This window comes from Pavona decussata, unplaced genomic scaffold (genome assembly GCF_977016875.1).
Source record: "Pavona decussata unplaced genomic scaffold, jaPavDecu1.1 SCAFFOLD_58, whole genome shotgun sequence".
Lineage (NCBI taxonomy): Eukaryota > Metazoa > Cnidaria > Anthozoa > Scleractinia > Agariciidae > Pavona > Pavona decussata.
This window is the reverse complement of record NW_028145480.1, coordinates 2,618,191-2,634,085: the sequence shown is the minus strand read 5'-3', so window position 1 is coordinate 2,634,085 and position 15,895 is coordinate 2,618,191. Positions and strand designations below refer to the sequence as shown.

At 41.9% G+C, this 15,895-nt stretch overlaps 1 protein-coding gene across 2 annotated transcripts; it reads right to left on the bottom strand.

The window, feature by feature from the left end:
* Positions 1-1,346: 1,346 nt before the first annotated feature.
* On the bottom strand, positions 1,347-11,537 carry LOC146479647 (BTB/POZ domain-containing protein 2-like). Of its 2 annotated transcripts, XM_085110503.1 has the most exons (2): positions 4,458-4,592; positions 1,347-3,440 (listed from the first exon to the last, which is right to left on the bottom strand). In XM_085110503.1, the coding sequence occupies exons 1-2, from the start codon at positions 4,590-4,592 to the stop codon at positions 2,232-2,234; spliced, it is 1,344 nt and encodes a 447-aa protein (XP_084966629.1). In that variant the 3' UTR covers positions 1,347-2,231. The 2 variants fall into 2 exon arrangements, with proteins under 2 accessions (XP_084966629.1, XP_084966628.1); XM_085110502.1 differs by lacking the exons at positions 1,347-3,440; positions 4,458-4,592 and adding an exon at positions 8,710-11,537.
* Positions 11,538-15,895: the final 4,358 nt, after the last annotated feature.

The following is a 15,895-nucleotide window of genomic DNA, read 5'->3' as shown; positions in this document are numbered from 1 at the left end:
CTGCAATCTCCAACCTCCCCCCCCCCTCCCCCTTCCCCCCCCCCCTACCCACCTCTCGTGCCCTAAACCCAGCCCAAGCCCCATTTCATGTTTGAGCAAAAGTACTTGGTCAAGTATGTGGTTCAGTTTTCATCATAGCACAGCACAATAGAAGTTTAAACCCCACGAACACCATACTTTGGACAAGTGCCCTCACAGTATTTCATATTTCATATTTCATATGCTATATGCTATATGCGAGATGCGAGATGCGAGGCTGTGACAAGCCGCGTGGGCGCATAATCTGGGGCATTTTTTTGTAGCGACTCAAAGGCGCCCCATTTCAAAAGGTCTCGAATGAAGTAGAAAGTCAAACAAATTACAAACTTCGGAGATATTACAGTCTACATGGAGCAGGTCTTAAGCTTAGTCTTAAATTAAAGGTCTTTAAATGTTGAAAGCAAGTATTTCTTCCACAGAGAAAACCTCATAAGCAATCGCCATAAGTGTTTGCCGTATCATCGCTAAGAAACCACTAGCCCATTCAGCGCTTAAAAAAAGAAACGCACGGAAAAATCTTACTGAACAATCCACTGATTGACAGGAAGCCAATGGAGCTCTTCACGTTATTAGAGCCGTGACATAGTTAAATCAAGGCTTCCGTACTAAATTTACCCGCGAACTGGTAGTTCTTGTTTATCTGCAGTGGCTTCCTGCTCTGCCATTCTGTTTCAGGCGTTCACATAGTGGGGACCCGCGCGAAGAAAACTGCGATGCGAGCAAATAATAAAGACGAGGAGGCCGAACGCGAGAGGACGCCTTGTTGCCGCTTACTTATAGTTGCCCCTGGCTCTTTTGCCCCCTCTCCGCAGTTTCTTCTCGTTTTTTACCCACTTCAAATATTTTCTTTCGCCTTTATTTTCGAACACATTACAATTTTCTTTGCACCGCTCATCACGCCTTAAACAGAGCGAGATCTCGATTTACGGTTGGAAAAGATAAGAAAACCAAGAAACCAAGAGTAGTGGGCATGGGAGGAGCGACTTTCCAGTGAATGGGAGGGTGGGGGTGGGGGTGCGGGGGTCGAGTAGGGGCTTGAGAGATCGTGAACTAATATAACAAGATATCTCACTTGTATCAGAGTGACGATTCATGCATTTATCGGTAAAGTTATCAAAATTAAGTAACGATAAGATCGGCCGAGAACCATCGCAGTTTCTTGCTGTCAAAAATAAGAAAAAGACAAATTAAAAGACACTAATGGCTGAACTTCGATTCAGCACTGAATTGATAAATTCGTTCCGCTTGGACCAGAGGAACGGCACATAAATTATTCACAACTGAATGGAGAGAATCTCGTGATTTACAGCTGTATTCTCTTCACTAAGACTAGATTAAACTGACTCATAAATTGAACTGATAAATTCGTTCCGCTTGTGACCAGAGGAAAGTGCATGCACATAAATTCACCTCAACTGAATTGCGAGAGAACTTTGTTTACAATGATTGTCTTCACAGTGCGGCTAATTAGGTTAAGAGTGAAGTATATTGCAATCATTTTGACTAATTTATCCGTGTCGTACACTTATTTATTAGTATTGTTCCTGTTCATTATTTTAATTTGTGAATTACATGCATCAGCCAGCTAAACATCATTAGAGTAACAGTTCCGATACTAGAAACTAATACACTGCACAAAATACAGTACAGCCGTTCTCTATTATCAACAACTAAATGCTTTTTTACTGTATGTCAATTGTTTCTGCAATAACTAAACAAATAAACTGGTACTGTATTATCAAAATCTTTAAGTAACAGGCTTCTCGTATTGTGTATTGCTTGTGTTGTATTTCTATCCTTACTTCTCTGATCACGTCCTTCGTGGTTTTTGGGTTGATTTGAAGCGATTTCGTGGAGTTTGAGTTCCAACGGCTTCTCTCTCTCTCTGTATCCAAAAACCACATAGCGCATAAAAATAACTGCAGAGGATCGAAGTTCAGGTGAAATATTTGTTAATCAATAATCGTTCTTAATTTTGCCCTCAAATACGATACTTTTTCCCCACACAAACTCTTATACGTTAGCTATTACTCAATGGTCATCTTACCGCTCAAAAGATTTGATGCTGGCGTTTACGTTGTTTACGTTTGTTGATTAACATAAATCGTACGGCTTGGGTTACCTGTGGTATTGTGGATTGCTTGTGTTGTATTTCTATCTTTACTTCGATGATCATGTCCGAAAGAAAAGACCTACACCGAGAACAGAAATTCAGGAAATTGTCCTTGTGTAGGAGACGTTCCGTTATTACCCCTTCCTGGAGTGTAGTCTGAAAATGTAAATGTCACACCATCGCACTGAACAGTACAGGAGCCCCTTTCTCCCTTTACAGATTTTGGACCAGATACTAAGGCTTCTATCCGGTACTTGATGTTCTTTTTCAAATTTACTGGAGAATCAAACAAAACCTCAAATCCATGATAGTCAGCAAGTTTATATTGCAGAAGTTTTGAAGAAAATGTTCCTGACTTTGAAACAAGACACAAATTGTTCCTGGCATCTTTTATCTCTAAGGAAACAGTGTAGCTATTATTCTTGCTGCCAAATAAACAAAGTCCATGCAACGTTATATCTTTGTTCACAGTAACACCAAGGAAGTCCTTGAAAACACCACCGTTATACCAGCCATCGACTGACATTGATTCAAATCTTCCACATCGGTAAATGACTACAGTCTTGGCTTTTGCTACTGACCGTCTGGTATCTAAAAATCCCACAGGTGATGTCAGTGATGAACTGAAGAATTTAAAAAAGGTCACCACTTCATTTGGAGAAAGAATGCTTGCATCAAGGACAGCAGAAGCAAATTCGTCCTGTTCCATCAATGGAAAGCGAATAGCTTTGATAATCTTTTCGCCAAGAATCCTTCTTTTCTGGTCATCATTTACTGCTAAACCTTGTTTTTCGCACTCCTTTGTTGCCCACTGATCAACAGCTTTAAACAAATCGATCTCTTCAATGGTCAGAGTATCTCTTGAGACTACTGCTTCAAGTAAGGATCTCTCAATTGTCGCAAATCCATCCGATTTCACTGCCACTTTTGTCTCATTGTCAGCAACCTTCCAGCATCGATCCACCAATTCTTCCTCCTCATACTTTTCAGCCGTTGGTAGAATGTTGAAAACGCTTGATGGATCTAAATTGTTTTGCAAATATTCCGTGCATTTAATAGCGAGTGAGGGCACCATGTACTTCTTAGCCAAGTATAACACCGCCATCACATTACTTCCGCTTAAATTCACTTCATCGCTGTACATGTAACGAAACAACTCCAACAGACTCTCGTACTCACAGTCAGGCAGTTCAATGGAGTCTGTAGTCTCCGCTAGCACACCGTAAAACATGGCTTCAAATACAGGACTTCCAATCGACAGCACAAACTTGTGAGCTGGAATCACTTGCTTATGCGCCGATCAAATCGAAACTTCAACATCCCCCCCCCCCCCCCGGGCAAATCCCGGGCATTTGACTATTTTCTGTGCCCGGGAGTGGGGAATTTGACGGGTAAGGCCTTCCCGGGGGTGGGGAATTTGACCTTGCCTGGGTGGGGTGGGGAAAATTGAACCGGAAGTGTCAAGGTTTCAAATCGCTTTTTTTTTTGTGGGGGGGGGGGGGGGGGGCGCCGAAGTCGCTAACAGCTATAAACACGTGTTTGGACGAGATGGAAGAGTTTTAAAGGAAGAGATACAGCATTACAAAAAAAGCTTACAAAAAAGGTCTTTAAAAGTGAGAGTGCTTAAATATTAATTATTTTTATAGATTGTATATAAACGATGTAGATTTTTTATACAATGAGTCAAGCTGCGGCCTTGTCCCGCAGTGAATAGTGAAAGAAATAAACACTGTCAAATGAAAAACCGCTTTGGCTTAAATTGTAGAATATCCTGCCGCTCGAACAACATTCTACGTAGCCGGCTAACTAATTTTAAAATATGTATTTCTAGTTCTTTAAACGATGTAGATTTTTATGCAATGAGTCAAGCTGCGCCTTTCTCCCGCATTTGTGTCTGCAGAGGTTTTTAGAATAGCCATAAAACACTTAACAGCAGTGAACAGTTAAAGAAAAAAAAACATTGTCGAATGAAAAACCGCCCCTTTGGCTTAAACTGCAGAATACCCTGCCACTCGAACAGTCTACGTAGCGGGTAACTCATTTTAACTTAATAAATTCAATTTCCAATCATTAGTTTCAATGTTAAAGTTGTCAGAGTTGTGGTTTTTGTAGTAACTCATGACAGGAGCCGACAACGATTGTTCTTTAGGAGGGGCATTTGACAGACAAATCCGACGATAAGGTGGGGCATTTGAACACCATTTTGGCCCGAGGGGGCGGGAATTTGAACGATCCAATCTTCAAAAGTTCAAATGCCCGGGGTTTGCCCGGGGGGGGGATGTTGAAGTTTCGAGTTGATCGGCGCATTACTTTCACTTTCCCCATCGCTCTTACGACGAACCACAAACTTCACATCACTGGAGAGATGGTTGCTGAGCATAAACTTGGTTCTTTCTCTGATGGTGTTTCTCTTTGTTTCCCAGTTTTCTTGGACAGACATGTTGGATATTGGAAGGTATCAAAAACTTCACGATATCTCTTCTCGTTGGTTGCTGTGGCCAATCCTATCAACAGCCGTTGTTCGGCAGTCAAGCAGTGGAACAGCGCCTGTTTACGCATACTCACCATGCTCAGTCTGCGCATAGTTAATAAAAGGCAATGGGTGAAGCCTGACAAATTTCTTTGTTATATGTTTTTGTTAGCATTTTTGGCCTTGACAGTGCACAGACGACAATAGTGGGGGGGGACAGGGGGGCGGGAGCCCGGGAGAATAGGGGGCGGGAGGGGTACGGGAGACGGGAGAGGAAAGGGCAGGAGGCGGGAGTTCTAAGAGGACGGGAAGCGGGAGAGCAATACAAAACGGTGAATTTTTTTACTTATTAATGCGTTAGAATACTATCAAAAAAAGAACTCAACAATGTTGTACAATGTTATTTGACTTCCATTTAGCGTCCTCCGAGGCTTTACGCAATATTTTATATCCGAGGGCACACGAAAATTCGTGCTCAGGCGATAAACAGGGTTACTTCCGGTGAAATTGTAAACCCTTTCATTGTGTTACGTCATAGCTTATGAAATGTCAAGCGTGGCATGTGTACACATATGTGAGTGCCGCGCAAGTTTTTAGAAGTCTCAAAAGAGGTGAGCAAGGCGAGCAAGTACGCGTCTTGTAAATTTAGTATCAGAGATTCAATGTGGTGTCCATTTTAGTAGTTCTTAGTATTTTTCAGTACGGTAGTGAGAAATCTGGGGCATGGACGACCTCTCCCAATGACCGTCAATGGGACCGTACTAAAGATTTTGCTGCATGGTGTATGGGAATTTACGAACAGAATGCTGTTTCAATGAGCACGTGGAGAGTGCGGAGTGGTTCGTTTCACGACACCGTTTTTCGTTTAATGGACAAGGCAAAATCGATTCCTATTACAATAGGCAGCCAAACAGCATGGGAAGCAATCAGGAACGACTTTATAGAAAAGAGGAGTAGGATTAGGAGTAGGAGGAGATCAGTGCAGCCTCCTCGGCACATTGATGAAGACTTCTTTTTGATGAACAGTTTGTCCGGCCTAATTTCGGACGCTTTTTCCATTTAATGCAGTAATTCTTTCCTCAGAGCAGTAGCAACGAGCTTAGAATTCACCACCAGTAACCCAGAGATTTAAACCTTGGATTGAAAGAAGGTCCTAAAGTTTCATTTTACCTTTTCCCGAACTAAAAGCAATTTTTTCACGCCGTTTTAGGGAGTAAGGATATCGAGAAAGATATCAAGATTATAATTAGTGTATCAAGTAAACGCGATGGATCCGCAATAAGGCGCCGAGAATTAGGGAGATGTACCGAACTCTAAACTGGGGCGTTTGGCTGCCAGCTCGCCATGTCCTACTTCCCTATTTGAATTACATGATCCCAACAAATGAATAATTAAGAAATGCAACAACTATTACACTGCACGATGGACAAGACTGTTGTCACTGAAAGAATGGTTAAACCGTCAAACAAGACGAACATGTTAGTCAAAAATTAAATACAAACAGCGGTGATAAACATAATAAAACTTGCGCATTTTAACTTGACGTAGCTTATGAAACATCAAGTTACATAAAATGCGCAAGTTTATTATGTTTATCGCCGCTGCTTGTATTTTATTTCTGATCAAGCTACGATGGCTCAAGAACAAAAGTCTTTATGTTAGTCAAAACTCCATTAACTCAGAGTACAAAAGCTATCAATAATGTTAACGTTGTTCAAAATATAAAAAATTGAATAATGAAAGGCCTACGAATGGTACGTCCTGGTACAGCTTTGTGACTAATACGGGTTTTGAAGCCTTCTAATTTACTCGGGGACGGGAGAAACGCGAAAAAGGGCGGGAGGCGGGAGGCACAGGTACGGGAGGCGGGAGGTTCTGACCCCCCTGTCCCCCCCCCCACACAATAGATTTTGAAATCTGTTAGAGCAACTGACCAGTAGAAACGTTCGTGGTAAGATACTCAGCCGTAGTGTAAACATTCAAACAAAGGATTGTTCACTGTCGTGGCCCTGCCAACATAAGTTTTCATGGCAAAGTTTCACGAGATATCAAATATTTTAATTTTACTTTCACCAGACCGGAACGGATTTTATTGCGTAGTTTTCCGAGAAGATACGGCTGATTACTTCTCGTTCCAGTGGAGTCACACTACTGACACTACAGCCAGCACAATCGTACTATGTGAGACAAGGTTTCCCTGGATTATTTACTGCTGATTTGAAGCTGTAGGTTGCGTAATGGTATGTATCTAGAGAGTAATTGAAAAAATAAAATGTATTTAATACACTTTTATTTCATTGTCCCTTGGTGTGTCCTCGCCGGTTTAAACGCTATTTTGTCGATTTGTGTCCAGTCGAGCTATTATCCACTTTAAAAAAGTACTTCTTTTATGTCGTATTCAGTTGAATTGTGCAAGATGCACTAAATTTTGAATGCAGAGGACCACGCGGAATACTCGTCATTCAACATTACCAACGCCTGAGATTATCAGCACTGGTCGATCGACGTCGCTCAAGCTAAAGAAACACAAAACTTCCAGGCTAGTTTATATATCAGTAGTACAACGGAAAAAAAAACCGGCAGGACATATTTAATACAGTACAGGACAGGACAGGACGGGTTTAATGCAATACTTCGACCAGTTAAACCAGTCTGTAAAGTGTTCTTTTGGTTAACCCACCACGAGCGGGTTGTATCCAGCGGTCAATCCCATAAGTGCAGGCTCACATGGTACGTGGTAGCTTTGTACATAGCTAGGATGGAGGCTCATGGCTGGGTTGCGGGGATTTGCCAGCCATGGGGGCAGTATTCTATCTAGGGGCTGGCTGGCCACAATGGAAGTCCCTCTGTATCCCAGGCACCCACCTTCCACTTAAGCGAGGCAGTTTGTTTATAAAAATTTATGAAGTGGCCGCTGTAGGCACTCCTATAGTCTGAAATGTCAGCCGTCTCCTCCCCCTAACGGCCCCTGTGGGTTAGTGGGTTAACAGTGACATTGGTTCCAAAGGGTTCAGAGTAAGGCGTGACAGAAATATCAAATATTTTCACCTTAACCTATAACTGGAACTGATTTTTTTGAATGGTTTTCTGAGAAATGGCAAGGCATGAAGATACTGAAACTGAAACCTAAGACAAACATAATCCCTTCCAAGCAAGCGTTTGGATGAAGGGAAGTGGCTTAACAGGTAAATACAGCTGTTTTGACAAAGGTAAAAAAAGCGTAAAAGTGCACGCGACAATGCCGAAAGGTAGTCTTGGAAATAACTAATAAGCTCAGAATCCATAATGCCTCTACCGAATTCTTGAGAAGGCAGCAATATTGGATTCTGAGCTTTTATTGAAATTTACTGGGTATTTTCCAGCCTTTCTTTCGGCATTGTCGTGTACGCTTTTTTTCACAACCTTTGTCGAAACAGCGGTATACGGTGAGGCCAGGACACTCATCAACCTTCCTATCTTTCTTATTCTTTCTTTCTTTCTCATACTTTAAGGCCCTCAGAGTAAGGACAAACTGTTCTGAGGCATTGTTGTTCTTAATGTGTAACGTGTTTGTGGATTATGGAAAGTCAAATGTTAAAATGACAAAAAGAAAAATAAGATAATTGAGTCTAGGAATAAGCTAGAAGAAAAACAAGACGTCTGCACGCAGGCTATTATTACTCCAGCATTTAATTCAAAATGTGTTCAATAATCCCAGAATTATCAATGTTGCACCACCCCCCCCCCCCCTCCAAAAAAAAAAAAAGGTGGAGGGGGAATCCCTCCTATATGGCCTATACGGGGACGTGCCGCTGGATAGGGTATGGTGTATGACCCCTCTACCCTAAACAGGGCAGCGAGTCTGTCCTAGTTAGGGTCTTGATCTGTCCTAGACAGGGTATGGCTGCAATACATCCTCGGAGACCCAGGGACAGTTAGTCGGATGGCAGGGTTTTTCGTGGGCGAAAGTTTATTGAAAGAACGGTACAAGCTCGTACCGTTCTTACAGTTAATTTTCGTGTGCTACCCGACTAACTGCCCCTGGGTCTCCGAGGATGGCTGCAATACTGAGGTAGAGAATTTAATCATCTGAGATCAGAAACGTTTATATGAATTTATTTAACAGGTCATTATTCAATATTATATCATTTTCAGGACCAGTTAGCACTATTGTTTTCAGTATCTAAATAGGGTCTTAAGATAGAGGGCATTGTCCTACACAGGGTTGGTATTTAAGGCTATTTTTGTCCTAAACAAGGCCAGGGTTTCAATTCCCCGGCAGCATCCCTATCCCCAAACATGGGTCAAGCACCCCTCCCCCACCCCCAGACTTGAGTAAAATGTCTGTCCCCAGATCTTTCTTCAGTTGGAAGCTCTAACTTTGCCAGTTTCACTCAATCTTCGACCAAGGGGCTAAGAATTAACAGGGAGGTAAACAGTACATGTAAGTGTGTTACAAACAGATTCACCTCAATCGTTTAAAACACGTTTTTGTACATTTATCAACATGAAATTATGGTTTCTGATGCGGGGGAGGGCTGATTAAAATTGATGATGCAGGACAGGGGGGGGGGGGGAGCTTAATGGCTCAATAGTTACTGGTCACAGTCAGAAAAAAATCACCAGGAATGACAAGAAAAAAACCTTCTAATTTAGTGCAAAACTAATATTCTTTCTTTTCATTCATCTGCAAAAACCTGGGACTCCAAGGAGGAAGAAAGTACTTAATAATTTGGGTTAAATAAAAACCGACCAAAAATTATCCTACATACAAACCAACTATCCTTAAATTCTACCAGTCAAAGTGGTACTACAATGGGCTCCAAATTTTACCACTAATACCACAGCTGTCAATGTCAACTGTTTATCAGACACTGGTAAATGAAAATAACAAAATGACCTTGTTAAAAATGCTCAGATATGCTGTCTGCTTAGAAAGGAACAAGTGGGGTTGGGGAGGGGGGAATAGCAAATTTTGTAAGGTGGCTGCTTTGGCCAACTTTCATTCTGTGAAAACAGAGCCTGTGTCATTTAAATGAAAAGTTCAATAATTTCCTGAATTCAATAGCAACTCAATCTTCACAAGGATCTTTAAAATCACAGACACCAATCCTGAATTTAATAGCAATCTTCACAATGATCTTTACAATCCCAGATGCCATCATCTGACAGACCATATGACATAAATGATTCCAGCAATACATAACCCTCAACTTGGGAAACTTCACGACGAATCAAGAAAAGCTCTTCCATTTGCTCCTCGAAGTCGTTTATGTCTTCAAACAATTCCTGGAATGCCTCCATCACATCCATGACTTGTTGAATGGAGAGCACAGATATGTGCTTGTAAAGGTATTTGGGAGAAAAAATGAATGGTGCATGTTGTAAGATGTTTTCAATCACCTGATCACTAAATCCATGAGTGGACTCTGGGTGGAATAGAGATCGTCCAATGGGAGAGTAACGTTCCTGCAGTTCTTTCATGGTAAGTTTCACGTCTAAAAGATCCCTTTCATTAAGCTCTCTCACTCGCTCTGATGTGGGAGGAGATTTGCCAACTTCATGAGTGAGGAAAGGTTGCTCGTCACCACATTTGTCTCCATCACATTTGCACCCCTTTCTACAGTTTGAGCAACACTTGTGTCCTGGCTCAATAGATGAATCTGAATCACTGAAGTAACTGTAGAGTTCCTTCCTTTGGCAGTCCTTGCAGCTCACAGCATTCTCAACATCCTTGTTGCACTGGGACAGCTGCTGCCTAGTGTAGTACACAATGCAGTGTGCTTGCAAACCATCTCTTCCCCCGAGATCTGCAAGCTGCATCATGTCGAACGAACTGTTAGGTGGGGTATACTGGACAACATATCTGACATCAGGACAATCTATGTGCACTCCCTGGAAACATGTTGCAATTAACACCCTTTTCATGTCTTCAGTGTGATGTTTTTTCTTGGCCCATCTCTTTGTGTGGCAAATACCAATAAGGCTCACTTTACCTTGGTTGTCAGTGTCGACAAATGCTTTTCCACCTAATGCGACAAGCAAGAAACTCAACACATAAGACACTATGTGAAAAGTCTTGCAAAAAATAATAGTTTGGGGTGTTTCCTTTCCTTTGCTTGACACCATGTCTACAATCCAATCAAGGTTTGACCCTACTAATGACTCATTTTTCATTTCCAGGAAATTCAAGCTTATGTTCACCTTGTTCGGTGGAAAGTGTATTGCTCTAATAATTTGCTCACCAAGGATTCTTCTTTTCGATTCTCCATTGGCTGATAAACCCTGCTTTTCGCACTGTCTTGTTGCCCACAAATCAACAGCTACAAAAATATCGGCCTCTTTGATAGCCAAAGTTTCTCTGTGGACTATTGCCTCAAGTAGAGATCTTTCTATGGCCAAAAATCCATCCGATTGTAAGGCTTCCCTTGTCCGTTTGTCAATCACCTTCCAGCACCGATCCATCAAGTTTTTCTCCTCGTATTTCTCAGCCACTGGCAGAATATTGAAAACATTTGACGGATCTAAATTATCCTGTAGAAATTTCAGGCATTTATCAGCCAGTGAAGGCACCATGTATTTCCCCGCCAAGTACAACACTCCCATCACATTACTGCCGTTCAAATTCACTTGATCAGTGTACATGTAACGAAAAAATTCCAATAGACTCTCGTACTCACAGTCAGGCAGTTCAATAGAGTCTCTAGTCTCCGCTAGCTCACCGTAAAACATGGCTTCAAACACAGGACTGCCAATCGACAGCACAAACTTGTGAGCTGGAATCACTTGCTTACTTTCACCATCGCTCTTACGAGCCACAAATTTCACGTCGCTGAGGAGTTCGTTGTTGAGCATAAACTTGGTTCTTTCTCTGATGGTGTGTCTTACTGTTTGCCAGTTAACCTCACGAGACATGATCGTTTGGTGGCCGAGACAGGTCGCACGTGGAAATGGAGGAGAAGTGTTACAACGGCCCGCAATCCTTTTGAATTGCACCGAACATCACGATTTCAATTGGTACGTCATGTACGAGAGGAAAAGTTTCACGACGATTGCTCAGAACGTCAGAGACGCCGAACCTATTCATGAATCACGAAAATCCCGCCTTTTGATTCAGATGCCGAACTTAATTTGCCGAACTTAATTTAAGCAAAACCAATCCAAATGTCAGCGTTTTTTTTTATTATTATTTTTTATTTGAAATACGTTATAATAATTTATAGGTTCGCAAAAGTTCGGCGGCTGAACCGGGCCTATTTATTGAAGTTAACATCCATGTTACTGGTTAGCATATTTCTCTGTAAATTTGACATTGAAATCTATTACAGTCATACAGTTTTGTTTTGTGACACAGCAACGTATTGCATGTATAATTATGTGAACTTGTGGTTTGAAAGGCTCCCGGGGGGGGGGGGGGGGGTACTCCCTTATATGGGCTAGATAGCTATGTGCGGCGCCAAAGGGTATGGTTTTTCGGCTGTTTTGGTCATAAATAGGGTATTGATTTTAGCCATTTTGCCGCCATTTTGGTCATAAATAGGGTGTAGATTTTTGCATTCTAGTCCTGGGTTCATTTTTTCTTTTAGAAGAAGCTACTTCAGGTCATAAACAGGGTCGGGAAAATCGCAGATTTTGGTCATAAATAGGGTAAGAGTTTTGAGAAGCGGGCCGCACACCCCTACCCAATTTTTTTGGAGTAGCCCCCCCCCCCCCCCCGGGAAAAGGCTGCTAAAGATGCAGAAGATGGCGAAACGTGACTTCGTGGTTGCAAGACCTTGACACTCTGCTAGAAGATGGCAAAACGCGAATTCGCGGTTGAACTGCTGCTAAATGATGGCGAAATGCGAACTCACGGTTGGCAAGACCTTGAAACACTGCTAGAAAGAACTCGAAATGCTGCTCGAAGACCTCGTAGTTGCAGAATGACAGCTACCCGACAGCACCTCGCGCGCTTTTACTGAAATATCATCCGAGACCACCGTGCGCGCCTAGTTTGATCAAATCGAGATTTTTTTGCATGCTAACAAATTTACTTACGTATACAGTACTTACTTTCTTACATTTTGAAATTCCTTATATGTATACACGCGGGGAATCCTGGGGTGCCTCCTCGGGTTTTGGCCCAGAGGGTAGGGGCAATAATACAGAGGACGGTTGGGAGAATATGTATGTTGATATCGGGCAACAGGGGGCCGTTGGCTTTGTCTCTTACAGCTTCTCACACTAAATTAGTAGGGGATCAGACGTCGCTATCCGAAAAGTATGGGAGACGTAGTCCCCGCCTCGGAGTTTGTGGTCTGGCCCCAGTTGTTCAAAGAGCGGATAACTTTATCAGGCGTGTAAGTCGCTTTCCAACGATAAAATGTATTGATATGAAGTACATTTTAACTGATGGATAAGGTTGTCCGCTCTTTGACAGCGAGGCCTGGCCTTTAATTCATCAGCTGTCGGGGTCTATTGGATGGACACCTTGCACGGGATCTGGCACCGTGACCTTGCGGTTAGGGGGTCGGACAAGTAATCGTAAGTCCTACTGTGGCTGCTTGCTGGAGTAATTCTCGGAATCAGGTCAACTCGTCAGCCACGCTTGTAAATAATAAGCCAGCTGGGATCCTTAACTCTGTTATGTTCTATTTGAAATATTTATTTCTGTCTGGTTGGTTTCCGTTAGTGCTGAAAAGCCCCTCTAGAGGAGGCAATAATTAAGTTTGCAATCATCATCATCATCATCACCTTCAACATAATAGGACCCCAAGTCCCGTTTGTGTCCTTCCCAATTGACCTGTGCCTACAGTTGAACCTCTCCACAACGGCCGCCCTCGGGACAGAAGAAAGTGGCCGTTGTGGAGAGGTGGCCGTTATGGGGAGGTGGGGGTGTAATATGACACCTTTTTTCGGGAAGTACAACATGTTTATTGTGCCAAGTTCATGCTTGCTGAATCAAAATGTTAACCGGAAAGACGAAACGAGCAAGGTTCGCAACATTCGCTATATTATTGTAGACAATTTATGCTTACCGCAGCATATAAATGGCCCACAATTAAAATACGTATATCATTAAAATGGATACAGAAACGTAATTTTCCGAAGACAAATGTCGAATACTGCATCAGTTTATAGAAAAAGGTTTTTGCACATGAAAAAAAACTGTATACTGGCCGTTGTCGAGAGGTTATTTTGGCAGTTGGGGACGCGCTTTAGTGGCCGTTGCCGTTGTAGAGAGGTGGCCGTTATAGAGAGGTTTAAACAAGAGCTAATGTATGGACTGTCCGCCGGGGCAAAAAAAAGTGGCCGTTGTAGAGAGGTGGCCGTTGTGGAGAGGTGGCCGTTAGTGGAGGTTCGACTGTAATCAAGGACGGTGCCTACTTTTGTTACTGCGCATACGTTCTACGCAACTCGAGATACTCAGTTTTCCTATGGGTTGTGCCTACTAATACAGGGAAATTTTTGCGCGGTTTAAAACTATGCGGAGAAAACAAACCTTAGCAAGTGCTCTTGGTATCCAAAGAGAAAATTGGGGGTAACCATGCATTTTTCAGAGATAATAAAGCTTCAATTTGAAAAAAAAAAAAAAAAAAAAACTCATACATTGCTTTTTATTTTACTGCTTTTAAGAATAATTGTTGCTTCATTATCTATAAAAATTGCGTGGTTACCCCCAATTTTCTTTTGGATTTGATCTGTTTCCTCTCATAGTCAAAAAGCACACAAAAATACTTCCTTATTAGTAGGCACCGTCCTTAAAACAGGTAATGCATCAGTCAATTCCAACAGTGCCCATGCACCCCGGGGCGACCCCCGGGAATTAGGATTTTTTGAAAATAAACTGGCAAATGCCTCACCGCCGGGACAAAATAGTTGTTCAAATGCCCCGGGGTAGGGGCTCAAACATGTCAAAAATGTTTTATTTTCTTCGTTTCTCGTCTTACTTTCAGTAAAATCTAAGCTAATTCAGGCCAAATTAAGTCCTAGCTGGGTCTTGTTTCCCGTAGTTAGTGCAAAAATAGGTCATTCTACCGCTCTAGCGTCTTATTTTATGTCCTATCTAGACGTATTCAATAAGAAACTTACTGTATTTGCCGATGAATTTGTCATTAACGAAGCGACAATGCTGAAGGGTGTAAAACGTGAGATGGTCAAATGCCCTGGGGTAATTGGGTGGAAGGCTAATGCCCGACTCCCGGGATGGACAGTGTGGGAAAATGCCCCACTATTGCCCGGGGGAGGGGGGTGGGCACGGCTGGAATTGACTGATGCATAAAACTAAACAAAACAGTAAGTGAAAATAAGCGCGACTGTTTAATGGATTTCAAATAACGAATCAAATATCAAAAAACTTCTGGCTGCAGTTGTCACGTGCCAAGTATCAGTTTACCACATTGGTTCTGGGGTTTTTGTTCTGCACGCTAATATTATTCAAAATACTAATATTCGCGCAGACGAATACCACTTTCCTGAAACTGAAATTTAACACAACAAACATGTTGTAGAAGACACATTGTACACACAACCGTGTTAAAATGCTGACTGAGGTTTAAATTGTCATTTCTTTTATCTTACAAAGAAAAATAAACGAAAAACGAACTTAAATCCACCTACGGGTTTTCAAAAGTTACCGACGTCGGATAGGTCCGCATGGCGTAAACAGTCCCTTGCAAGTTCGTCAGTAGGAGGAGTTTTTATATTTAAAAGTCATTCAAAGATTTCCTGCATTTCAACTGCAGAGGATAACTGAAAGGTTCGCATCTGAGAGGTTTAAGATGAATTATGGTTAATCCTCTCACTCCCAAGAGTGCCATATGGCATATGAAGTCATTACTTGCTCAAAATTGGGTCAATTCGTATCAAATTTGGACACCAAACAGATCTTGGTGAGATCATCTGTAGAGGATAACTGAAAGGCTTGCATCTGATAGATTTAAGATGAATTATGGTTAATCCTCTTACTCCCAAGAGTGCCATATGGCATAACAAGTCATTACTTGCTCAATATTGGGTCAATTCGTGTCAAAATTGGACACCAAATAGATCTTGGCGAGATCTCTACATTGAACTCATAACCCACCCCCCCTTCCATACCAGACATGATTAACCACCCCTTCTTTTTTTGAAACTTTTTCCTATTACACTTTTAATACCAAGTCAACATTTGACAAGAAGCTAATTGTACTGAGATCTGCAAATTAAGCTATAGTTTAGGGGTATACCAATATACACGAGAAATGACTTATTTTTAAGGTAATTTTTTTTTCGGACACTTTTCAATCTAATCTGTTATTTACGTTGTCTTTGCT

Bases quoted from the DNA above. Each gene is read 5' to 3' on its own strand.
- LOC146479647 (XM_085110502.1), bottom strand. From the start codon at position 11,516: ATGTCTCGTGAGGTTAACTGGCAAACAGTAAGACACACCATCAGAGAA.